Source organism: Musca vetustissima, unplaced genomic scaffold (assembly GCF_032173495.1).
Source record: "Musca vetustissima isolate MV318-11 ecotype Yass unplaced genomic scaffold, APGP_CSIRO_Mvet_v1 utg16036, whole genome shotgun sequence".
NCBI classification, from domain to species: Eukaryota; Metazoa; Arthropoda; class Insecta; order Diptera; family Muscidae; genus Musca; species Musca vetustissima.
In genome coordinates this window covers 140,516-165,944 of record NW_026880467.1, presented here as the reverse complement: position 1 = coordinate 165,944, position 25,429 = coordinate 140,516, and the positions used below count along the sequence as shown (strand labels likewise).

Here is a 25,429-nt window from a genome sequence, read left to right as displayed (position 1 = left end):
TGCGCGCGAACATTTTTAGTTCCTAATATAACATTTTCGGCCATGAGGTTTTTTATCCCCTGAACTTCTGAAATTTCAAATTAAAAGTCATTAAAATAAATAAATTTCCATGGGACCATCCAAGTATCTAAAATGGGGAGGGACCAGTAAATTGAAAATTGACTATGACCTCGAATAGTAGGAATGTTATTTGGGTTATATACCAAAAAGTGGTCAAATTTATCTCACTTTCAACTTCTGGACCAAGACCCCTTCCTTGAGAAATTGAAGACCGAATGACTATAACAATTCAACCTTCATATGCTAGTTACGCTATCTCACAACTTTACGATCTTCCCCCTTATATAAGATTATGGGAGAAATGCTCAAACTATGCAATCATGAAATTACATGGAGTTAAGTACTGGTTTTGTAAAACGAAAATCAGTTCGAGGAAATATATTTTTTCTAGGTGTAAACTATTTCACTGATTTGCAGATCTACGTTAACATTGTACTATTATAAACCATATTTAATGTCAAAAAAGATTCTCTCCTCATTATTATGACTACTACATAAATATTTGGAATTTTTCTTTAATAAAATATACACATTTTTGACAATATTTCCTTGGTAAACTCTCGTCCGACCATTTCACGGGAAGTTATTTGCATATTCGACATATCTTATTCACCATGGGGATGTGATTGACCCCCATGTATGGTTAGGAAGTATTCTTCGTTTTCGCACACAACTATGAATTATTAAAAAAAATATGCCGCTTGGTTTTTAATAAACAAAAGCCGAACATAACTAGCCGCACACGCACAATATTGATTCATTACCAATACCGAATAAAACAATGTGGTATAAATAGCTGAGTTTGATTTGATAACCACATCAGTTTCGAATCATCCAATCAAACAAACAAACATGGCTAAATTCATGCAAATCCTTTTCGTTGCCTTCTTGGCTATTGCTTTGGTCTCCGCTGAACCCAAACGTTTCCAAGGTAGACGTCGTTTCTTGGCCCGCCAGGAAGTAGCTGAAGAAGCTGTTACTCCCTATCCTTCGGCTGATGAATTGAAACCTGAGGTACCATTCAATGAAGCTGAAGCTCCCGAAGAACAAACTCCCAATCAACCCGATGAAGTCTATGGTCCACCAGAACAAGATGTTCCAGCCGAGACTGATGATGTTGTCCCAGCTGAAGAGGAAGAAGCTGTTGCTGTAGCCGAAGAGGAAGAAGCTGTTGCCGCTGAAGATGCCGCTGCTGCCGAAGAAGAACAAGCTGTTGAATCTGCTCGTTTCACCGCTCGTCGTGCTGGTGCCCGCAGAGTTGCTGCTCGTCCCGCTAAATTGCGCAAAGCTGCCCCAGCCCGCCTCCAACGCCAATTTGTCGCTCAACCCGTTTTCTACTACGTTGCTCAATAATTTCATTGCTGGCGATGATTTGAACCGTCTTCATATTAAATTAGCTTAAGTATTACAAATTTGTTGGAGTAGCTTCTAGTCTAAAGAATTTAGTCATGTTTTTTTTTTTTTTGTACCAAAAATAACTAATAAAAAATCTAAGTCAATAATAATTAAACAAAAATAACACTAATTGTTTGGTTGTTATTTTCAAGAGAATTACTGATTGGCAGCGGAAATGGATGTAGACTTCTTTCGGTCAGATACTTTTTAATATATGTAATAATATTTTCATTCTATACCATTGTCAATATCGTGAAGGTTAATATCAAAAATGTTTTCGAAGGCAATCCAACTTTTTGGGGTTACATACAGAAATCGGTTGAAGTGAATCGTATTTAAACGCAATTATAAGAAATTGCCAATGGTTTTGTTCCCGTATTGCAAAAATCTAAAATTTTTTAGTAAAACATTGCAGGTTCTGAAACAGAGAAAACATTTCTATAAGAAAATTTTGTCAGAAATTTCGTTAATTACCCAAATTAAAAGCAAGTGAAAATTTGCCGGTTTTGGTATGTCTGAGTTTTTGTCGTGGACTAATTACTGAAAATCATTGATGGGTTTCCATTGTGTATCTATGAAAAAATGATGTTCTGATTAACATTTACTAGCGGCATTACCTATCTGACCTATAGACTACAAGAATTTAGTCCCAGTGCCAAGTTGGATTGGATTGAATTAATTCAATCCAAGAGGATTGTTAAAAATGCAATATGCATAAAAAACCTTACATTGTATTTGTTGATTCCTGTAATATCGATCAAACATATGTCAGAAGGCGAGCAAAATTTATCAGCCTTTTGATACCTAGCGTCAAAATATTATAATAGGAACTAGTAAAACATGTAATGTAGAAATAAGGCCTAGATTTCATCCCGGTCATCGATGAAATTTTATTCTGGTACAAGTATATTTTTTTACTCTGATTCAGACTTTTTAACGCATCGTGGTCGTCAGATTATCAATTCCCCTTTGGAAATTTAATTACAAGACGCTCTATAGAAGTGATTCGACTGCCTACATAGTGCATGAATAAATACACTTGACTACAATGCTGAAGAATACCCAGAAATATATTTCTGAGTTACAGGCATTTGTGAGATTTTCAGTATTTTGTATCCTCTCTAGAAAGAAATTTGGAGGAATGTCGTAAATGGTGAGTTCCTAGGTTCGCTCTATGGCTTCCCTTTTCCTTGCAAAATATGAATCATTAAGTTCGACTCGAAAGAGAAAAAACTGACTTAGAATTTCTTTAAGGTAAATAAATATTCTATTATCCCTTTGTGATTATTGAAATTCGCACGTAGTGGCAAGTATCAACATACTTGCAATGCCGTATTAAAGGCATAAAATAGTCCTCTAGCAATTCCCATCTTTCCTTCAAATTATGTTATTTAGTTATTTCTGTATAAATAGATTACACATTTTACACTTTTTAATTCAGAGAAAATTCCCGAAAAATGTCATCTGCCGTAGGCTTTTTTGTTGGCGCTTCCGGAAGAAAACAATCATAGGAAGTAAAGTACAGATTTCAAGGTATTCGAATTATTAATTGCTGACATGTGAGCGCTATGGTTTAAATGGCAAACCCAGTGAGTTATTAAAATATGCCGATCAGGTGCCAGCACCAACACCACCGGTCAGTGAACAAGAACTAAACACGAAACAAAAACTGAACTTACAAACAAAGGCACTACAACAAATCGTACACGTACGACAAAATAAAACAACAAGAACAACAATTGATGGGCTAAGAATCTAGGAGAACATTATTTTGTATAAATACTTTGTAGAGCTGACGATTTGATATCAGTTGTCTGTCAACCAATTCAAACCCCTAAACTCAAACATGGCTAAATTCATGCAAATCCTTTTCGTTGCCTTCTTGGCTATTGCTTTGGTCTCCGCTGAACCCAAACGTTTCCAAGGTAAACGTCGTTTCTTGGCTCGTCAGGAAGTAGCTGAAGAAGCTGTTACTCCCTATCCTTCGGCTGATGAATTAAAACCTGAGGTACCATTCAATGAAGCTGAGGCTGCAGAAGAACAAACTCCCAATCAACCCGATGAAGTTTATGGTCCACCAGAACAAGATGTACCCGTCGAAACCGATGATGTTGTCCCCACTGAAGATGAAGAAGCCGTTGCTGTAGCCGAAGAGGAAGAAGCTGTTGCTGCTGAAGAAGCTGCCGCTGAAGAAGCCGCTGCCGAAGAAGCTGCCGTTGAAGAGGAAGAAGCTGTTGAATCCGCTCGTCTCACCGCCCGTCGTGCTGGTGCTCGCAAAAGTGCCGCTCGCCCCGCCAAATTGCGTAAAGCTGCCCCAGCCCGTCTCCAACTCCAGCGTCAATTCGTTCCACAACCCATCTTCTACTACATTACCCAATAAGCAGCCCGATGTAGTTGATATTGGGAAAATAATTCTCACTGTCATGTATTGATTGCATTCAATTTTTATTGTTTTCATAAATGTTATTAGAAACCAAATTTAGTCATGTTGAACATTTTTAGGGAAATAAGGTATTACAATTATCAATAATAAATAACGAAAAAATAACACATATATTCTTTTATTTATTTAAATACTCATTTAAAAATGAGATTTTGGGTAATATTCTGAGTGGTCAAATAAAAATTAAAGTTACGTTGATTTAGATGATCGTTTACAGAAAAAATCTAGTATAGATATATACTACTGTACTATTTTACAAAATTTCAATTAAGTTTTTGCATCACAAAAATTTTTGATACAAACAAATTTAAATGCTTTAAATGTGTAATAATTCGGAATTATTGTGGGGAAATCTCCTTTCCAAAAAAAATAAATAAACTACCATAAAATACTTCACTCTATCCACCATTGCCCTGTGATACATATATCAAATCTCTGCAATGCTACCTATATTTCCTACCTTTGTCGTTGCAACAATCTCATTAAATAATGTAACATTATTTACACAAAGGACAAATATCCTGCCACAAATACTTAATCAACCAATATTTAAACAAGACGAAATAGAAATGTAAAATTAAATTGAAATAAATAAGTCTCCAATGACAGTTAGAGTATTCCAATGTGAACTAACGCACACACACACATACATTCACATACTCATTCACATTCAACTACTACTATTTACATCGACAGTTCTGTAGTTGTTGGGGGAGTAACAACAGAATACGTGAACGTGGTCACAAAGTTCGACAATATGAGCAAAGCGTGTATCCTTTTGCCTTAATCCAACAGGATATTTTAGCAACAGGTGAACACATTTTACTTGGCTATACTTACACATGGACCATTCATCAATGTATTTGTGTTCGGCGAGGTTACACCACACACTCCTGAATTGGAACCGAAGTTAATTCCAAACTATTTAAGTTCAACATGGATTTATAGAACAGCAATATCTGTAACTGTTCCAAAAGAGAAAGAGACTCAAAGGCCTGTGACTTGTGTTTGGCAACAATACTAAAAATGAATCCAACAACAACAGCAGCACGTGTATTGCAGTCCGTCCGTCTGCGCTATGCAATGAGTCAAGATAAGACCGGTGCTGTATTGGTATTGCAAGGGAGGGGAAGAGAAGGAAGTAACAGTTCAATGTTCGTGTAAAATGTTGGTTAACTTACTGGCTGCCTGACAGACGGCTCTGAATGAACATGGACAAAAAACAATGAATATTTGTTGGGTCTACAAGACAGGTAACATGGACAAAAATTATAGAAAGTTGAAGCGACAGAATGTTTCCCTACAATACGACATAGCAGATATATAATATATCTGCTATGTACTTACCAATCTAAAATGTTTGTTTCGAATATCCCCGTGAGAGAAATCACGTCTTCCGGCTTATATAATGACTTTTCTTTATGTCGAAATTTGAAATCGACATATTTCAGCAGCCAGAATTTCTTTAGTGAGACCGAATTATATATCCTAGATTTTTAGAAGAGCACAAGAAGTTTACAACTGAGAGCTACATACACTGCACTTCATAATGATTAGCCAGTCAAGAATAAACATTTTCCTGAAAACTCCCCCAATAAGAAATGAGAACAATATTTTATATATGCCATTATTCGCTTTGCCATAAAGTCCAAACAAGTGAACAATAAGGATATGGACCAATTGTCCGAGTGACAAAAAACCAAGCCAGTTAATGTAGGGTGCTATCCTTTTTTGTATGAAAAAAACCTAAGCAACGATATACATATATAATGTGCATGTATGTATGTAGTGTGAATATATGTATGTATATGTATTTCTCATTTAGAAAACAGAAAAATATTCTGTATGTTTGACACGTACTGCTAGCCGGCTTGACTGTGATCTGATGGTCGTTTTTAGCTCACACACGTACAAAATATGTCTTCGATTTTTGTTATTTCGTATTTCAATTTTTGTTGTTTTCATTTTTTTTTTGTTTTTGGTGTGTTCAATATCCCCACAATTGTCACTTACAGTAGCCGAACTGAATATTTTGTACACAAGTTAACGTCTCGATTTTATTTATTTTGTTGCTTTGAAAATATTTATCATTATTTTTGCATTTATGTTTTGGTAGCGCAACAAATCATTTATCATTCGTGAACATATTTCACAAAACCCAAACGGCAAATGAAATATTCGATAGAATTGTTGCAAAAAACCACCAACAACAACAACATTTGGGTGAACGAATTCACGATTAAAATTAGAGTGGTAAAGAGCAGTATTTTTGCCTCGCATTGAATTATATTCCAATTCAGAATTCAAATTTTGCTTTCAAAAATCAAAAAAAAAGAGACACATAAAAATAATGAATTGTTTCGCCGTGTGACAAAAATATAATACGCAATTCATTTATGCTAATATGTAAACATTATTTTTAATTTTTATTTTTGAAGTGATGAATTTAACGTTTGGGCGAATGCATATGTCCACCCGAACAAGGCAAGAAGAAGAAGAAGAAGAAGCCAGCCTCCGTCATCCACCAACAGCAAAAGTTCATTTGAGAAAAATTTGCAGAGCCCCTTGGGGCGTATAAGCAACACAAAAACCACAATGAAACGTTGTGGAATTTTTAATAAGTCGGTGTATTCATAAAATTTTGTTTTCAAAACAAATTTAGAAAACGGATATACACATCTGTTTATATTGATTCAAATATAAGGTATTGTATTCTTATTAAAAAATATTTAAATAAAATAGAAAAAAAAATTGATTAATATGGAGAATACATGCCCCTACGGTTAATGAAAACAAATCTCAATGGAAGCTACCTCATGAGACTAGATCAAATGCGAAACCTCACTATTCCATTTTGTGATAGAACCCTATTGCCATACTTTGCTTAATTCAGTATTTTTTGATTTTGTGCATTAACAACACATAAAAATGAGGATAATGTACAAGTTAATTTGAATTAAGGCTGTTAATGCAAATTAAGGATGTCGTCTGTCTAGGCTATAACAAAATTCAATGAGGAAAACTACAATGATAGTTAAAAATGTTACGGAATATTGATTAATCCTTAAATTCCTTGTAGTGTTGCCCAAAACATTTTCATTACGTTTTCTTTATAAATCGTACTGAATTCAAGGCCATATAAAAGTTCTTTTCAAAAATTAACAATTTAATCGTAAATTGTTTGTATCGCTTATAACGGCGGTCAAGGGACCTGTATCGTTTCAAACGACAGAACTTTTTGCGTAACAATTGGATACCGTCGTTATAACCAAAGGATAAAAACAATTTCAACATTTTATGGAAAATTTCTTCAGAAAATCTTCATCGATTGCTAACGTTGAAATAATTCTCCCACCATACACTGTATCCCCAAAAGTTCTAGGACTCCAGGGTCTTTGTTTTCCTTTACGAGTCGGTACATTTGTTGGTTTTTATTCCTCTTCCATTGTGCTCGCAACAATTATGGGCCTATATCAATTTTCTTTTTCTTTTTTTTTTTTTGAAGTTTCGCCTATGCCTGCCAAAATCGGACTGTTGGTCTTTTCAAAAAATGAAAATGAAGTAAAATGAAATGAAAAAGAAAACAAAGATATTTACAATGATGGTTACTTTTATTTTTACTGGTTTTTATTATCGAATTATATTGTTTTGAGAAAATAATACCAAAATGAAATAGTACAATACAACAACAACAAACGAAGAAACAAACATGGATTGTAGTAAAAAACCAAAATTGAAAACGAAACGAACGAAACTGAAACTGAATCACAAAAACAGCAAAGAAAACAACAACGACAACATACACAGTAAATTTGATTGGTATATGATTGTGTCTAGTAGCTTGGCATGAATTCGCTGGTGTTGGTCGGTGTATGCCTTTGAGCCAAGACCACCACAGCTTGGACCACATTGGTATGCAACACGTTATGCTGCTGTGTGTTTTTTTATGGACAATATTTTCGAATACAAATGACTTCCTACTTCCGTTCTAATGGTGGATCTCAATAGGTTTCGTCTTTGTCTACGAACGTTTACCAGACCTATGAACGAGAGGGAGTAGAGGGAATCGTTTTCTTATTCGTTTTTTGTTGCTTTTGTTTGTGATGTTCTCGACATGAATGTGAAATGAAATAGAATTGTTTGTGTTGGTGTTAGTGTTACAGTGACCTAGAAAGTAGTAACACAAACAGCAAAAATTACAACGACAAATATGGTAATTTTTTTAAGCCAAAACTACAAAAAAAAACACAATAACCTCGAAAAATATTCTAGAAAAAATTTATTCAAACATAGTTTTGAATTTTTATGCATTTCTGTAGTTTCATTCATTTTTCTCTTCGATAAAATATTAAGCAAAAGCCAAATACAAAAACATGAAATCAAACTTAACAAAACATTATAACAATACGAGTAGGAATACGGCGACAACAAATTTCCGAACAAATACAATTTTGCACAATAACTTAAATATCTACTGAGGAAGTTTCAGGTTCTCACTACCAGGTTTGAACGTGGGCGGTATAAACAAAAGGCCTTGTTATGATAAGAGGCTGGGCGGCTAGACGTACCGGCACGACCACAGTTTGAGGGTTTATAAATATTGTTTCAGAATCGGGATCTTTCTGAGAACCATCAGCCGGTTTGGGGGCCAAAGGATTTGTGCTTGAACCACAAACAGGATGTTTACTGTTGTCTTCCTTTGGTGTGATTTCCTCTTCTGCCTTTTCTTCTTTGTCATTAGTCTCTTCCATTTCTTCTTCCTCTTCTTTTAATTGTTCATTGGGCAACAGAAAAGCTTTTGAAGGCCTATAGCCACTTGGAGGATAGGGAGCCTTTACATACGTTTCTCCTTCTTCTTCCGGCATAGCCGTGGGCACAACTGCTGGTTCTTCAGATTCTTTCACTTGGTTTTCTGTTGGCAAATTAAATGCTATTTTTGGTCTAAAGCCAGCAGCTGGATATGGAGCTTTAACTGGATCTACAGCGGAAGGAATATCTGTAACCTCATCCACCGTGGCCTCTGTAACTTCTGGCATTCTTGTGGTGAATTCAGCCAATGGTACTTCTGTACTAAACTCTGGAGCAAGCGTTGTAGTTGTGATTTCACTGTCCTTTGCCGCGGCAGTAGTGCTCTCCTCTGGTTGTGGTATTTCCGTGGTAATGTCACCTCTTTGAATTCTATCTGGCAAATTGAATGGTATTTTTGGTCTAAAACCTGCAGCTGGATATGGAGCGTTTGCAACATCTACTTCTTGTGATTGTTGTTGTTCTTCTTCTTCTTCTGCTACCACCTCATCAGCAGCACTAGTCGTAGTTTCGATCGCATAACCTTCAGTTGTGGTAATAGTCAGACTATCCGGGGCTACCTCTGTACCCGATTCATTTTGGTTTTCTTCATTTGGCAAGGGAAAAGGTTTGGTTGGCCTAAAACCGGCGGCAGGATATGGTGCATATTTGATCTCACGCACTGTTGCCTCTATTTCGAACGGTTCGACAATATTGCCGGCATCGATGTCGTCCTCGGTTATCTCGGTCCTGTAGCGGCTATAGCGAATTTGTCTTGCATTTGCCAAACAAATGCTGGAAATTAACGTCATTAGCCAAAAGGACTTGAGAAACCACTCCATAATCAGTATTTTTTGTTCAAAACCCAACGACACAGACAGAATCCTTTTGATAAACGGCAAAATTCAACAAAAGCAACAACACCAGCCGTTTGCTACTAATTATTTGTAATATTTTCAACAGACTAATTCCACTCCAGCCGGAATTCATTATTTTTATATAAATTCTCATTAAATGGCAGAACCAAGTCCATATACATTTTGGCTTGCCTTGTTTTTTTCGGTTTCAATTCTAAGCCATCCCCCGAGGGAGGTAAATGACTGAGTTTGAAATGGAAAGTGTAATGGCGGCAGTGGCAGTGGCGTCTGTCTCAATTTGGCTACAATCCAAACTTGACAAATCGTCAACAGGCATGACGGTACAACACGTATTATTCACGTATGTCGGTATGCATGTGTGTGTGTGTAAATATTGTATAATAAGTCTGTGTAAATTTGATAATTAATATTTATTATTATTATTTTTGTTGTTGTTGTTGTTATTTTATGCATAAATACAAAATTGTTTGTTTTTGTGTGTGTGTGTGTATTGTGTTGTACTGAAATTTCTAATTAATTTTAAAAAAATATATGTATTATGAAATTTAAAATGTCCCACATAAATTAATTAAATATAAGAATTTATATCTGAAAGGATTTTTGGAAAAAATATTGTCGGTAATTGGCGCTCAATTTATATAAAAATGGACGAAAGCTAAAGCTATCGTAGGAAGCTAAATCCGAATCGATTTTAAAAAAATAACAAACGTATTTGTAGATTAAATTTGTGTGTCAACTAGACATACTTTCCGTCTTTATGCGAAAACCATTTCTAAATCTAAATCGGTCCTTACCAATTTCCGTTAGGTTAGTCCTTTTTGTCATATGAAAATTTGAAACAAAATCTTACGAATATTCCCTAAACCGATCTTTAAATAATTTTTGGTAAATCAAATTCGTAGTTACACCCTAATGTACACTTAAACACAAGCACACATTGCTGCTCCATAGGTAAGTTAGGAATTTTATTAAAAATTCTAAACATTTGCTTAATAATATTTACAAATATAGGTAGGCATTGTTCATCGTATTAAATAATTTCCTTTACTATCAATGATTGTCTCACCTCGCTTTATACGTACGTATGTATGTCGGTGTATAAGCATTTATTTGTGTGTGTGTGTATGCGTAGAGATTATACTGTCGTTGCCGGCTATGTATGTATTGAGTGAGAGATGCTACGTGCCTTGTTAGTTAAATGTCAATTTTCTCGCAACAAAACACATTTTGGGTTTCATTCATCTTTGCTAAATGTGTCTGTGCGAGTGTGTGTGTGGTTGTGTGCGGTAACATTAAATAGCTTTTAATATGGTCCTGTCATGAAAGAGTGAGTGAGAAAGCATTTAACCAAAATCTCAAATCTCTTTTTCTGAGTATCAAAGTGTATGTATGTGTGAGTGTGTTGATGTGTGTCTGGCTATGCGCTTGTATTGGTAACATTAACATATCAGTTTGGTCTGTTTGTCATTTGTCATTTCGCATGCAAAATGTTAAATTTGTCAATGGGGTTTTATTTCCTTTGCTTTGGTAACAGATCCAGAATAAACTTTTACGAAAACTGGTTTCTATGACTGTGTATATGTATGAATGTGTGGGAGTGTGTCTGAATACAGTGTACACTTATATCATCTAGACGACCTTGACAAAGTAATCTAATGATGAAGTTTCTGTTGATGTTATTAAAGCTGTCCTAGTTCAACATTTCACATCCCCCTATCGTTCGTTCTCCCAACCAAGCAGACGTAGTTGACTTGTTGGGGGTTTTCTTTGGGATTTGATTAGTTTAATTTTGAAAGAAATTTCTGCAAACACTTGGATAAATGGAATGACACACAATTTGGGTGACCTTAAGTTAATGATGAATGTTTACCGAAACCATGGTACAAAAACTAACCACAAGGATGTTGAATTAGCATTTTTTATTGTGAAATGAAAGGACACAATTAATATTATAAACATAGTTAAAGGGAAATGTAACTGTAAGTAGTTAATGCGACTAATGTCAATTTTCTTACAAATGTGTTCTACACTGTAATCAATCCCCAGAAAAAATCTTTACCTATAAAATTAACATCATAGAAGAACCGATACTTTGGCGATGCTACAAATACTCTCTTTTTTTGTATATACAGTAACATTCAAAAGAGTCTTCTTCCTAGGGATCTGCTGTTTTTTTTTTCTTTTCAAATTAATAAAATGCAATTGGCGCCACCCCGAATCGTCCAACCATAAAACCCTTGTGGATGGCGGTATCCAAAATTGCCTATGGCTAAATTTGAAAGGACAGCATATGGACATCAATAAAGCCACTAAAGCGACACATACCCGACGACTGTGTTGGTTCAGTCATTCATCCAGTCGGTGCCATGCATCCTGATGAAGCGCAATTTGCCACAACCGTCCAAACATTATCAACAGCCATATCAGCCAATGGCAATAAAACAACACTAAAGTGGGTAACAAGGCCCTCCATAAAACCGTCACAGCAAACAAAACACACCGACAATTCGGGGATTTAGTTGGATTGGACAAACAGTGACAGTCGAATAGCCTGCCAGCCAGTCAGCCATCCAGGCAACCGACCAGCCATTGAGCCCCAAACGTCAGCATATGAAGTTAGGCAGCATGAGCAGAAACACAAACATGTGGCTTCTAGCAATACCGGGCAAGGACTCGGGTCCTGTGTGGTTCAAATGTCAATAGTGTGGAAAAATGATGACAATGAGAATGTTGATGGCATTGCTGTTGATGAGACTGAGAATCAGAATCAGAATTCAAGTCCGAATGCCTGGCATGTTGAGTACGGCGTGGAAGGAAATGCAAGTGAAACGCCAGTAATGCAATATGGCTGAAATTAACTTGCATGCATGCACAAACAAGCCCGTTCTCTATCACAAAACACACGCACACACAGACACTCTCGCATGCAGCCGTGGACAATCGCATATTTTAAACGCTAATTCCATAGAGAAGCCACAAGGCTAAGTGCAGCACGTATCGTGTGCACCACAAGGCATGTAATTGTCAACGGTATTCCACGTTCTGGAACCCATCTGCCATGTGTGCGTGAGTGTTACATGCATGGAGTGTGATTCTTTTTGCCAAACGCATGCATGCAGGTCACTTTAGGGAATGCAGTTTTCTAAATTGCGTAAATAAATCTCGAAGTGGAAATTAAATAATTTTTGTCATTGGTGGATTTAAACCCTTTAACTGGTGTAATGTGTGTGTAAATTTCGGAGTGAGTATTACACATAGTCTTGTCTATGTTGTTTTTAAGGGAATAGCCGGCAGACGCTGGAATTTTACATGAAATCGATGGATTCATATTTAAATCTGAATAGATTTTAATCAACTTTGGGACAATTCAAGTCAAAATTCAATGCAACTGAGAAATATACCCTTTGTTCTGAACTTATTCCTCTAAACCTTTTAATATTCTGCGTAACATATGTATTGTGATACGCGACCAGCGGGAACACCCCAGCCGTACTCTCATCCTGCATTCCTGAAAAAATTATAAATTCACTTTGAGCTGATACTAAACAAAAGGAACTCCCGTTCCATTGTATTCTAATACACATCCCTTTCTGCTCTGGAATTCGGCTACAATTGCCATGCCCAACCCTCCAATGATGTGGAAAGTTGTGTGGTGTTTTGATTATTGACGTCTGGCCGGGATGTATAGCAATATTTTGTTCGCCTGCAATAAATATGTTTAGACTGCCACAATTTTCATTTTATGGAAACACCACCACACCTTTCCTCACTCGTTGCTTCGCATGCTTCGTGGAAAGGGCGGGTGGAGGTTTGGCGGTGGTACTGGGCCATGAATGAATTGATAGAGGATGTTTGAATTGCAATTGTTTCCCCAATTGGCTTTTATGTTCATTTTGGCAAAGGCATTGCTTTGATTTCCGGTGTGTTTGCAATGTCCAAATGCGACAACGCCGACAACAATCGGCAATAGCTGCTCGCCAACCAACCAGCCAGCCAGCTATCTCGATTGCTTGTGTATGGATGGATTCTTAATTAAAATTATTTGGCACTGCATTGTGGAGTGGAGACGACAATGTCAGGCGGGTGTTGTATAAAATCAGAGCACTATTTGGGTATTGTTTGCGAGTGTGTGTGCATGGATGTGTATAAGTGTGCGTGAGTCTTTGGTACTATTATTATTAGCCACAGTAGTGAGTTCTTTGTGGGACTTGTTGTGTAGTGTTTTCCATGAATCGCAATTGGTGCAAGGGGATGAAAGCTAGCACCTAAGCAATCCATCGAACTGCCAGTGTATGTGTGTAAATAAAAATGCACAATGCTGACTGCCAGCTAGATATATGGTGTCGGTTAATGGCGTCTTTGCTGATGAATTTTTGTGCATAACGTTCCGTTCTATACCAGAATCGAAAGTGAGTGGATCATTTTGGTCACGTTAGCCCATAAAATCAGCATAACTTTGATTGTCAGCACCAACAGCAGCAGCGGCGGCAGCAATGAATCCAACTATTTTTTGCTTATGCACGATGACGGACCAATCAAGGTAATTAATGCGATCTACACAAATAAGGATCTAAACGTTGTGCAGCTATGGCGCATCCGAGCAGTATAAATGATGAGGCGTTTCAACGAAATGGTATCAGTCGTCCCAGGCTTAGCCAAAGCTAAACAACCCACTTTACTCTCAACACTAACCCAGCTCTTTTCAAGTGAAAACCATCCAAACGAAAAATGGCCAAATTCCAATTCGCTATTGTCATGCTCCTCGTAGCTTTCGCCGTTTTGGGCTGTGAAGCTCAAAGACAACACCGTGGTCGTCCAGTTCGTCTCATCCAACGCAACCGTAAATTGGCCCGCCAAGAAGTCGAAGAACCCATTACTCCCTATCCCTCGGCCGATGAATTGAAGCCCGAAGTGCCCTTCGAAGAAGTTGCCCCCACTGATTTCCCCGTCGAGGAAAGTGAAGTTGCCCCCGAAGCCAGTGAGCCCATTCCCGATGAAGTCTATGGTCCACCTGAGGTCTCTGTCTTGTACAACACTCCCGATGAGGTCTATGGCCCTCCTGAACTCGACGCCAATGCTTTGCCCGCTGAAGTTGTCTTGGCCCGCCAAAGACAACGTCAAGCTCGTTTGGTAAAGGCCCGCCGTCAAGCCGCCTATCGTCAAGCTAAGTTGGCTAAATTGCGTGCCGCCAAGAAAACCACTGCCTAAGAAGAGCTGGCTGTGTAGGTAATTCTCTACTTCACAATGAGAAGTTTAGAAGAATTTCCACTCCCCCACACCCTTACCCCCCGGAAAGATATTGACATTGCTGCTGCTGTATAAACGCATTACGAAATTGTTCCCCCTACCAACACTAACAACAAAAAAACTAATCTAATTGTAAATTAAATATAATTTAAACGAATTTCTGAATGAAAGAAAAAACCTTGAATCTTAGAGAAATAAAATGAGCTTTGTAAAGTAATTTTCAATGGGTTTTGATCCGGCACATTGCGCTAATACACTTCCGACAATAGTTTATTATGGCAAATGCCATCGTTGGCAAATGCGTTCGAAGAGCCTGCAACAAATTGAAAGGAATTTCAATTTGAAGGCAAAAGACAGGCCAACAAGGAAGATGGCAAAGGAAGAGACAGAGAAAAATGGAACAAACAGGGCTCCTCGATCGAATGTCAATGCAGAAAAGGAATTCCATTTAAACGCCATCTACTCTACCAACCATCACAGCAACTGTCGTCGCTGCTTTACTAAATTTCATGAGACATTATCCTTAAGGATAGGAGCACGCCTCCTCTCCACCTTGCGCCGTTGTTCGATACAGGATTTTTAGATGCATTGGGTTATGGTTGGAAAAGCAATTCAATTGTCTGGTTCTTAACTTTCAAGTCCTATTGTAGTTTTGCCGAGGTAAATATTATCCTGTGATGACTGGCTCAGGGTGGTGTGTACGCGTGTGTGTATGTTTGTGTGTTTATTGCACTTGAATTGTGTTGAGTTTTCATTTCATCTGTATCGTAATCATATATAAGTGTTATTGTGTGTGTGTGTGTTTCTGGGCATCATGTGGATGCACCAAACATTGGGTGTGAATCGAGCGTAACTATTATCCAACTGCGGGATATTTCGTTCACTGAACTGGCAAATATTGATAAGAAATACCGAAAATACCACCACCCATTGACAATCATTGGATAGGGAGGGTTTTTTTACTGATTACCCTTTAGCTACCATGAAATTTTGTTCGCTGCATTTTATAGGGAAGTAATTGTGTCCGCTGGCGAGAGGAGATGAGATCAATGGGGAGTAGTTAAGAAGAGTTGTAGAGTCTAGCGATGTTTGGCATTATAATGCTTCAAAAGATTTGAAATATAATTTCTTTATATTGGAATACCATTCAAAAGAAAAACAAGACTTGGCTACTGAGAAGTTTATCAAGATTTTCTGCATCAATTTCTTATGACTTTACGAGATTTTGTAGTAACTTTCGACTAAGTCCCCTCTTTGTGTTTGATTTTAATAAATTTTGGAGCTATGGAAGCTAATTAATTTGTCACCAAATTTTGTAAATTATTTTGATTATCTTATTCTGAATGTAATTGTGACTGCAGGAGGAGATGATCATTGTATAGTCAAGCTATGTTTGGCACGATTGTGTTTCCAATGGTTAGAAATCTTTGGCTTTGGGTCTACGTAGTATTTTTTTGTTTTTATTTTTTTTTAATTCTAATGAATTTTGCAGCAATTTAGGCAAACTATTTTGTTACGAAATTTTGACCGTTATTTATATGTTCTTATTCTGAATTCAAATCACAATAATAAGTGCGTTTAATACTGATATAACACCCTTTGGTTTAGGTGATTTCGTTATGCTTCCGCTGAAGCTTTGGATCTAGGACTACATCTAGATACCTGGTGTTATCTGAGTATAGTATTTCTCGATCGCATAGCCGTAGCTTACTTTCACCCAATTTTGGCATACATTCAAAAACATAAACATATAATTCACAGAGAGAAAGTTTTCTTATATTTATGAGAAATCAAAAGAGCAGCTTTAAAAAAATAATAGCCTAAGAGAAACGTTAATCATCTCTTAAAATTTTAGTATTGAAATTATTTAAAATATAATTGAGGTTTACTACGTCATCTTGGGAATATCAAGAAATTATTAATCACCCGTCGCTTAATCAATGGCGAAGTTGTCGTCTTCATTGTCATCGTCGTGCTCATTATTAGCGTCATCATTATCATATTTGCCTAAAATGTAGGGGAGGTGATTTTCAGAATTCTCATGAAGCACGCGTTTCAATAATATTGCAAATATAGATAGCCGCCGAACCTCGCTCCGTTGCGCCAGACGTTTCTCGTGATTTTGTCAATTCGTGGCCTTTACAAAGACGTTTAGTTTGTTTTCGTATCACAAAACTCTCGTGAATGTTTTTGGTGTTGTTGGTATTGTGGTTTTTGTTTCGTCTGGGAATAACCCAAACCACAAAAAAGAAAACCCAAACAAGTCACCGGCTTTTGTCAAGACATATGAATGAGATACAAATGTGTCTACTTGAATAACAACTACAACAAAAACACACCAAAACAAAGGAGAATCCATGTTAACGGTGAGTAGAGTCAATTGGTTTGATGGACATTAGTGGCAGCATCATTGAAAGAAATTTACTCGTTATGACCATTGTGAGAGGCCCAATATATATGACGTAGGTTGTCTGTCTACCCGCTGAATTTCAACAGAATTTATAGGGGTTCAATAAATAGAAACAAGTTCATACTTGTGGTATAATATTTTCATAGGCAAATTCTTAATTAATGCAAATTCTTAATTTAATTATATATGTAATTAATTATAACAGCGGGAATAAATTAGAGTAACGTTCAAACTATTATTATTATTTATTCAAGAGATTATACGAGGGACTCAAAATTGTACAAACTTATCATGTAACCCACTGTTAGATTCTAAAAAGGTTTTGACAATATTCCAAGAGAGCTATGAATAAATTTTAAGATCAAATTGAGGACTGAAACCAGAAACAATGGATTTAAAAAAAGTTATTAGAAATTGAGATTTTGAATGATTGTTGTTAAATGTGGACCATATCTATTAATGTATTGTTCCGATCTAGAACAAAACAAAAAATACGTCATTGAATAATCTGCTATATAAACAAAAGTTAGTTGGTTTTTGTCTCGATTCCATAATAATGTCGATTTGTCTTTGTGAAAGGCCACATATGAATGAGTAAGTTCGTATACACCAAAGACATGCTTTTGTTGATAATTTTTGGTTGTTTTATCAAACAAATAAAAATAAACCATCTAAGAGAGTACAAACAATGCCAAACAAGGGTCATACATGCTACTTACTCATAAGTCCATGATCTCCCGTCTGGCCATAATGCTGGCATGTAATCCAAGCGTATCACTGTCATTGAGTAAAGACCTGCACCTGAAGAGAGTGAGCGAGATACAGAAAGAAAGAGAGTCTTTGATGCGAGATCAAAGGCAATCGAGGCAATATTCGTATTTATAAGCATCAGTTTAGTAAAGCTCATCGTAGTTCCATACGTGAAAGTGACATCAAAGTACACACATAAAATTTAAGCGCGTCAATTCAAATTTGCTAAAACAAAACGAGTTTGTTTGTATTTTGCCAAACAAGAAAACAGCAACAGCAGCAAAAAATAAACAGAAAACATTTGTGTAATAGAAGCAATCAACACACGAGTCAACACATGATGGCAATTAATGACAGATTTGTTTTAACAGTGGCAATAGGTGTACTTGCAATGCAAATGACCCTGGCCCAGAGACCCCCCTTTGCCGGTAGCCGTCCACCAAATGGCCTCAATCAAAAGGATAAATACAACACAAATTCGATTTCGTCAACTCCCGAAGTTTCCAATCGCTTTGGTGATTCAGCAGAGCCCATTAGCAATATCATACCCTATGGCCAGCCACAGAGACCTCCAGTGGGCCATGTCGTTACGCCCATAACACCATATATACCATTGCCATCGCCAGCTAATGTACCGTCATCTGTTCCCAACACCAATGCCAGTGGAGTTAACTTTGCTGATCGTTTTGGTGATGCTGGTTCAAATGCCGTCATATCACCTGGTGCCTCAACCACTACATCAAGGCCAGTACGTCCCTTGGATGCCCATGGCGATCTGGCGTTAATCGACAAACTGAGTAAGCTACCACCAGATCAACAGCCATTCTGGTTTGTCAACTATCAGGCCATTGAAGCCCAACGCAATGGCACGGCGGCAAATGTTGCAGGCTCCATATCGGCAAGGGGATCATTTTTCGGTTGATTTCCAACAAATAGCTTTAGTATTTTATTTTATACATATTTAGTCATTTTACAAATGAAATTATTTTAAACATTAAGCACTTAGTATAGGCATTTATTTTTTTACATTTTGTGTAAACCACAAAATATACACCAACAATAAAAATTATATTTATTTCAAAAAGAGACAAATGGAAACATTTTATTTAAAAACAAAAATCACCTTCCAATGAGGGAGGGGTAGTACAGTAAAACAAAAACATTAAGATTCAGAAATTCAGCAACACATATCATTATACTGAGATTAACCAGGGGTCTATTCTCCCGAATATAATCGTGTTATCTCTGGACATGGACCAACAATAAAAATAACAATAACAAAAACAACAGAGTATATGTTTGTCGTCTATAAATACGGTTTGACAGTCCACATGCAAGCTATTTTATTTTAAATTTATTGTTTACAGATTATTATTATTTGTCTCAAAAATATCTTCAATTGTGTATATTTAAATATGAGTGAGTGTGTGCGTATGTAATACCCATGTGACGCATTATTCGCAATGTAATACACAATGAAACTGAAACCTGTTCTTGGGGAATTTAGGTGGTTATATAATTTATATAAAGTAAATATGTATGTCATTTAATTTAAATGAATAAACACTTGATTTGATATATTGATGCATGCAGAATGACAAGGCAAATTTATTCACTATCCTGCAATAATGATCACTTAATCTCAAACATCCAATGCGGAGGAAATGAGTACAGTAAGGAAGTGGTCTACTGTAAAAATTTGAGGTTCTTTTGTCATTATCTGAAGTTCATAAAAAAGAGTTTTTGCCCCTAATATCATTTAACATCCCTGGGGATATTCTGTAAATAATGATATACGATTATATTTCGGTTCCAGGAGATGTGAAGTTCTACTTCGGACGAAATAACAACATTTGATTCCGATTTAATATAGTTGCATGAATATGTTTTTTTTTTTATAAAAATGTATATAAGTGGGACCATCACATATTGAAACAACTCTTTAAGAAACAACCTAGAAATTCCCGACAGAGTAATTTTTAATGAAAAAATCCCAGCAATAACCAAGAAAAAAATTTAATAGATAACCTTAATGTGTATGGAAATAATTCGGTAATACCAATCGTTTTAATCAGTGAAATGATGTTCAGAGTTTTAATAAGACAGAAAATATTCCATAGTAAAAAAAATCAGATCATCCTCATTTATCATTTAGAATTGTGGGAAATCCCATTCTTTTTGCACTTGATTCTTAGAATATGCTTCAATGTCATCCCACAGTTTATTAATAATTGTATTTAAAAAAATAATTCATTTATGATTTTTTACATTAAAATGTTCTACGAAATGTCGTAAATCTGTTAGCAATTGTGATACGCTACATTGCAACAACAACAACACGAAAAAATTTTCCACTCTTCTACGTTTCCACTGCTTCAACATTACTCACACGAACGTCCGGATGCATAACCACAATTGTCAACAATAATTGCCACAACACTGAGATGGGCAAAGTTCAGATGACGGGTTTTGGTTGCCTCTTGAAATTCCATGTAAATCGGCACAAAAGTAGAATAAACACTCACGACAAATGATTCAAGAAGTTGCAATGCCATCATCCCTGAGATGGATTACGTAAAAACTTCTTAAAATACGTATGTATATGACTGTATAAAAATAAAACAAGGAAACAGTAAGAAGCGGGGATGAACGAACAACTACTTTTGTGTGGCAATGAATCTGACTCCAGTTTTTACAGTTGGCATTACATTTAACGGTTATCTACCTCATCGCTGTCGTCAGCATCACCGTCTTCGCCATGCTTGGGGAAACTACAAGCAACCAGGAACAAAAAAAAACGACACATCTAAGTCTCGAAAGCAAACCAAGCAGGTGACAAGTACCTATGTATGAAGAGGCAATCAGTCAGACGGTCACAAAATAGCATCAACATAAGCACCCAACTTCATGCCACCCTGGAATGCCAAGTCACAGCAGACGTGAAGACAAATAAGTGAATAAATATTGGACAGACAAACCATCCATGAGCAGACATGTTGTTGGCCGTGGCGTTGCAATTTCCCTGGATAATCGTATTGGAATCAGCAACGGATGTTACCAACCAAAAGATATGTGGTCGGAAGTGTTTCGTAAAGCTTCATTAGTTCTATCCCGAATGGGCAAATATTAAAGGATTGTTGGCGGAAATGTTGTGGGTTTAGCTGTTCCACCCAAAGGACACGAGTGAAATTATCTGAATATAGGAGTATATCTGAGTATAGGAGAAGTTATTGAAATAAAAGTAAACTTCATATATATTTTTGTAAAATAATAAGGATAATTTTCAAACCTTAAAAAATATTTTATTTAGAAACACGATTTGAGTACACCTAATAAACACACTAATCCGCAATGCCGTAGAAATAAATGATTATGAAGAACAAAAACTAAAATTATAAAATCTGGAGTGAATAAATTAATCGAATAATTCCACAGCTAAAGCTCCTCTGAAAACTATTTTTAAATCGATTATCTTCATAACAGAGTCCCTTATAATCGATTTTTCAACCAGAAACCGACCTACCATTTGTCCAGTCAACTTTCAAACAACTAAAACTGCAGTTTTAAATATTTTCCACTGAAAAATGTTTTCCATTGTTTTCAAGCAATTACATAAAACGATCGTAGTCCGACACTACGACCATCCACGACTAACACCTCACCTCACTGGATGCTATCTATGGTAATTCAATGCCGTCATATTCCTTGCACAGAAAAACAACATTAATCTGGCCAAGTGATTATTGTCATTGGACGTTGGCAATAAAAACCAAATTCTCGTAAATGCTGATGTTTCACATGAATTTGAACTGGGCACCAGAAGGCCGGGAAAGGCAGCTGGTTGTGTGCTACCTGGATACAGGCCACCTATCTATGGCTGGCTCAGCCTTTCATCCATCCAACCAGCCAGCCAGTAGAACTCATCGCTTTCAATCAAGCAACCACTCACTCCTACCAGGGAATGTGACGGTTGGTGTGGCAGTAGAAACAAATAAATTCTTGATATTAAACTTGCAGCGAGGTAAAGACCAAACGGAGAAAGGCAACGGTTATAAAATGCAGGATAACACCTAGCAGTAGCTCGCTTTCAAAGATTGTTGCCATAGCTATGAACCATGAATAGAAGAAATGCCACAAAGACAGACAAATCGAATGACTGTCTCTGTGACTCAGATGCGGCAACAATTGGTGCCCTCTTAATAATAGTTTTTCGCCAACTGTGGTGGCTCGGTCGACGAATGGTTGGATGGATGAATGCTGCTGCTGATGATGGCTATGATGACGATGATGCTACTGATGGTGTAATAAATATAAATGGCCAAACACACACAGACACACATACAAACAAGCAATTCGTATTTAATTCGTTTTCTCTAAAGATTTATTAACAAGTTTTCTATTTCCATCTTTCGCTCTACTTTACTTTACATTCGCACACATAGTCAGGACAGGGAATGGTTATTCCACATTAACTACAATTACAAAAACTACAACATTATGGACAAACTTAACAAATTCTACTAATCGGTGTCCCGAGGGTACTGCGGGACGATGGGTTGGTTATTTACCAAATTTGATATTGAGCCGAATAGCCGAAGGGCTGGTTAACAACAAAGTACTGTTGAGCGGAGGCGGGGAAGGCAGCAGCAAAAGGTACAGCAGATACGGGAACAGCGGGAGCGGCAGCAGCAGCAACTACTGGAGCTGGGGCAGCGGCAACCAAACGTTGAGATTTCTGGGACTTCTTCTTCTTTTGGGTCAAACGAGAGGGGGCAATCTTCTTGTTGGACTTCTTGCGGCTGGTGAGGCGTTCAGCTTCGAGTTCGGATGGTTGGAATTCTTCGGCATCGGGATTGGGAGCGAACTCAATGGGCGCGTCTTCAGAGGGCAACACATCGGGTGAGGATACATCGGCTTCTGGTGGGCCATATACCTCATCGGGGGGACCGTAAACTTCATCGGGCTGGTGGCCCTCTTCGAAAGCTACTTCCGGTTTCAATTCCTCAGCAGTGGGGTAAGGAGTGACAGGTTCTTCTTGGCGGGCGAATTTACGTCTTGGTGCCAAGCGCAAGGGTTGTTTCTGCTTTTGCTGTTGTAATCTTCTTACCTGACTCAATTTCGACTTGGGTGCCTCAGCACTGCAGGCCACAATGGCCAAAGCCAAGACGAGGAGGGAGATTTTCAACAAGTTTGCCATTTCGTTGGGTTTGTAGAGTTCAGTAGTAACTTCTTAAGTTGCTTCCAATCGTACAATGATGTCAACTCAACCGATGTCCGACACTTTTATACGGGCCGATGCGTGGTTCTAGCCAATTGGAAATTCATGCGTTATTGATTTGGGGAAGTATATTTTTTCGGCGCAACTCGTTTCGTTTTGTTCTGTTTCATATGAGAATAGTTATTGGCGATCATCGAACATTCGTTCATAATGCTCTGAAAATTAATTATGCTATTAAATTATGTAGTGCGACACTTTGGTTTCAATGTCTGCGCCGTATGAATACCAAGTAGCCAGCTACTGTCAATAGTACGCAGAAGCAGGTGGAAATGACGTTTATTACCCCCAGCGCTGGGGTGTCCAACAAAGCTAAGCGACAAGCAAAGTAAGCGCCACGAACATGAACTTGAAAACGGGCCAAAAATAAATCGCATTAAATAGATAAACAAATCGGATAAAATTACTGGGCAAGTTCAGGGCTGAGGACCACTGCTTGGGCGCACAGTTCAATTCATATCTGTGGGTTAGTAGATCACTGGAATGTTCTGGAATTATTGGAGCTGACTATAATTCCTTCCATCATTGCCAGTCATAGTAATCGAAAAGCCGGCACACCAAGCAGCCCTTGATAATGGCAGTTATGGCCGATTGTAAATCGGTGGTGTCGCTGGTAGTGTTTGTGGTGGTGGGTGATTAAGCTGCTTGCTTCCAACACCAAAACGTATGGTCACGTAAAGCCCATCAGAAATACAATTCAAAGGTGAACACAACAATAATAATAATTTCTGCTCATTTTAAGTGGCATCCAAATAGGGTATGGGTTGGCTTGACTTGGCTTCGCTTGTCATACGGCATGCAGTGTCAGTGTAACCAAAATTCATTTGACATTGGCAAATGCCGGCAAAAATGCTTGCGGTACTAACATAGACTAGCCTAATGTCAAAGTAATCATTCGGTGGAACTATAAAAACCATGGCCTACCACCAACTCAACATCATATCTCCACTTACAACAATCAAGAACACAACACAGCAGTAGCAGCCACATCAACAGCCCAGGAGCAAAAAAACATAACAAAGATGGCCAAGTTCTTTACAATTATCGCAATTATCGGTGTTTCGTTGGCTTTGGTAGCAGCTGAGCCGACTCACTTCAGACAAGCAAAACGTTTGGGAGCTTTGAGGGCACAAAAAACAGTGCGAAAATCAGCACGCCAAGAAGTGGCTCCTTCGCCTGCACCCTACCCACCAGCAGGCGTTACCCCTGAAATTCCCTTTGAACTGCCCACCGAAACTGAACAGCCCTTCGCTCAACCCGACCCCACCTATGGTCCACCCGAAGTAGTTCCCGATGAAACTTACGGCCCACCAGAACCAACTCCCGATGAAACATATGGCCCACCAGAAGCCGATCAGCCAGCCATTACTGAACCCGATCAAACTTATGGCCCACCAGAAACCGAAGAAGAAATTGTAGCCACTCCCGATGAGACTTATGGCCCACCAGAAGCTTCGGAACCAGCCATCACTGAACCCGATCAAACCTATGGCCCACCAGAAACTGCCACCACAGAAGGTCAACCTGCCATCGAAGAGCCTGCTGCCGAGGAAGTCCAACCTGCTGCCGATTCCGAATTGGTCTCGCAAAACATTATCCAGCCCAGACAAAAATTGGTGCGCAGCCGTTCCCGTCCAGCTAAGTTGCGTGCACGTAAATTGCCCGCTGCTCCCCGTGCCAGCATTGTAGAAATTATCCATTCTGAACCGGTTCTCGTTTACACTTTGCATTAAAGGAAAAGTGTTGTAAACTTCAGGTTTACCGTAATGAAATTGTAGAACCAAAATCACTTGGGTGTGTGTATGTGTGTCCCCTACGCACACATGCCCATTTGAGTTTGCTTATTCCAAATACTACAGATTATGCAGTAATTTAGTTAAAATTCATCTCTGTTGAGTTTTGTTAATGAGAGTGTGTGTGTGTGTATTTTGTTTTGTTAAAGTTTTTTTAGTCGTATAATTAAATAATAAACCAAAAAAAAAAAACAAATAAAAATAAACCTCGTCTGAATATAAATTTCAAAATAAAAAAATTGTTTTGTTTTTGCTTTCTAGAGCGAACTGCTACAAAAAAATAGATACAATTTTAGCTTCTGATCAGAATACCATTGTTTCGTAGTCAAGTTAGGACGTCATAACAAATTTCGCAGGAAAATTTTAGTTCAAATTGAAGCAAACTAAGAGGAA

General features: G+C 37.6%; 7 protein-coding genes across 7 annotated transcripts in view; 5 read left to right on the top strand and 2 right to left on the bottom strand.

The window, feature by feature from the left end:
• The first annotated feature begins 906 nt into the window (after positions 1–906).
• LOC133326106 (fibrous sheath CABYR-binding protein-like) lies at positions 907–1,413 on the top strand. Its single transcript, XM_061534779.1, has one exon. The coding sequence runs from the start codon at positions 913–915 to the stop codon at positions 1,411–1,413; it is 501 nt and encodes a 166-aa protein (XP_061390763.1). The 5' UTR covers positions 907–912.
• A 631-nt stretch (positions 1,414–2,044) lies between these two features.
• LOC133326127 (lysosome-associated membrane glycoprotein 5) overlaps positions 2,045–25,429 on the bottom strand; it is a 66,959-nt gene continuing 43,574 nt past the window's right edge. The window contains exon 6 of the mRNA XM_061534802.1: positions 2,045–2,054. The gene's annotated coding sequence lies outside the window, so the exon portion shown is untranslated. The remainder of the gene's footprint in view (positions 2,055–25,429) is intronic.
• On the top strand, positions 3,291–3,867 carry LOC133326132 (small ribosomal subunit protein bS16-like). Its single transcript, XM_061534808.1, has one exon. The coding sequence runs from the start codon at positions 3,302–3,304 to the stop codon at positions 3,833–3,835; it is 534 nt and encodes a 177-aa protein (XP_061390792.1). The 5' UTR covers positions 3,291–3,301; the 3' UTR covers positions 3,836–3,867.
• LOC133326124 (uncharacterized) lies at positions 14,188–14,776 on the top strand. The gene has a single exon (XM_061534799.1). The coding sequence runs from the start codon at positions 14,290–14,292 to the stop codon at positions 14,767–14,769; it is 480 nt and encodes a 159-aa protein (XP_061390783.1). The 5' UTR covers positions 14,188–14,289; the 3' UTR covers positions 14,770–14,776.
• On the top strand, positions 18,301–18,891 carry LOC133326105 (uncharacterized). Its single transcript, XM_061534778.1, has one exon. It carries the CDS (start codon positions 18,306–18,308, stop codon positions 18,888–18,890), a length of 585 nt encoding a protein of 194 aa, XP_061390762.1. The 5' UTR covers positions 18,301–18,305; the 3' UTR covers position 18,891.
• LOC133326103 (uncharacterized) lies at positions 20,679–23,256 on the bottom strand. Its single transcript, XM_061534777.1, has 2 exons — positions 22,537–23,256; positions 20,679–20,739 (listed from the first exon to the last, which is right to left on the bottom strand). Exons 1-2 carry the CDS (start codon positions 23,163–23,165, stop codon positions 20,679–20,681), a joined length of 690 nt encoding a protein of 229 aa, XP_061390761.1. The 5' UTR covers positions 23,166–23,256.
• Positions 24,061–25,047, top strand: LOC133326130 (uncharacterized). The gene has a single exon (XM_061534806.1). The coding sequence runs from the start codon at positions 24,266–24,268 to the stop codon at positions 24,974–24,976; it is 711 nt and encodes a 236-aa protein (XP_061390790.1). The 5' UTR covers positions 24,061–24,265; the 3' UTR covers positions 24,977–25,047.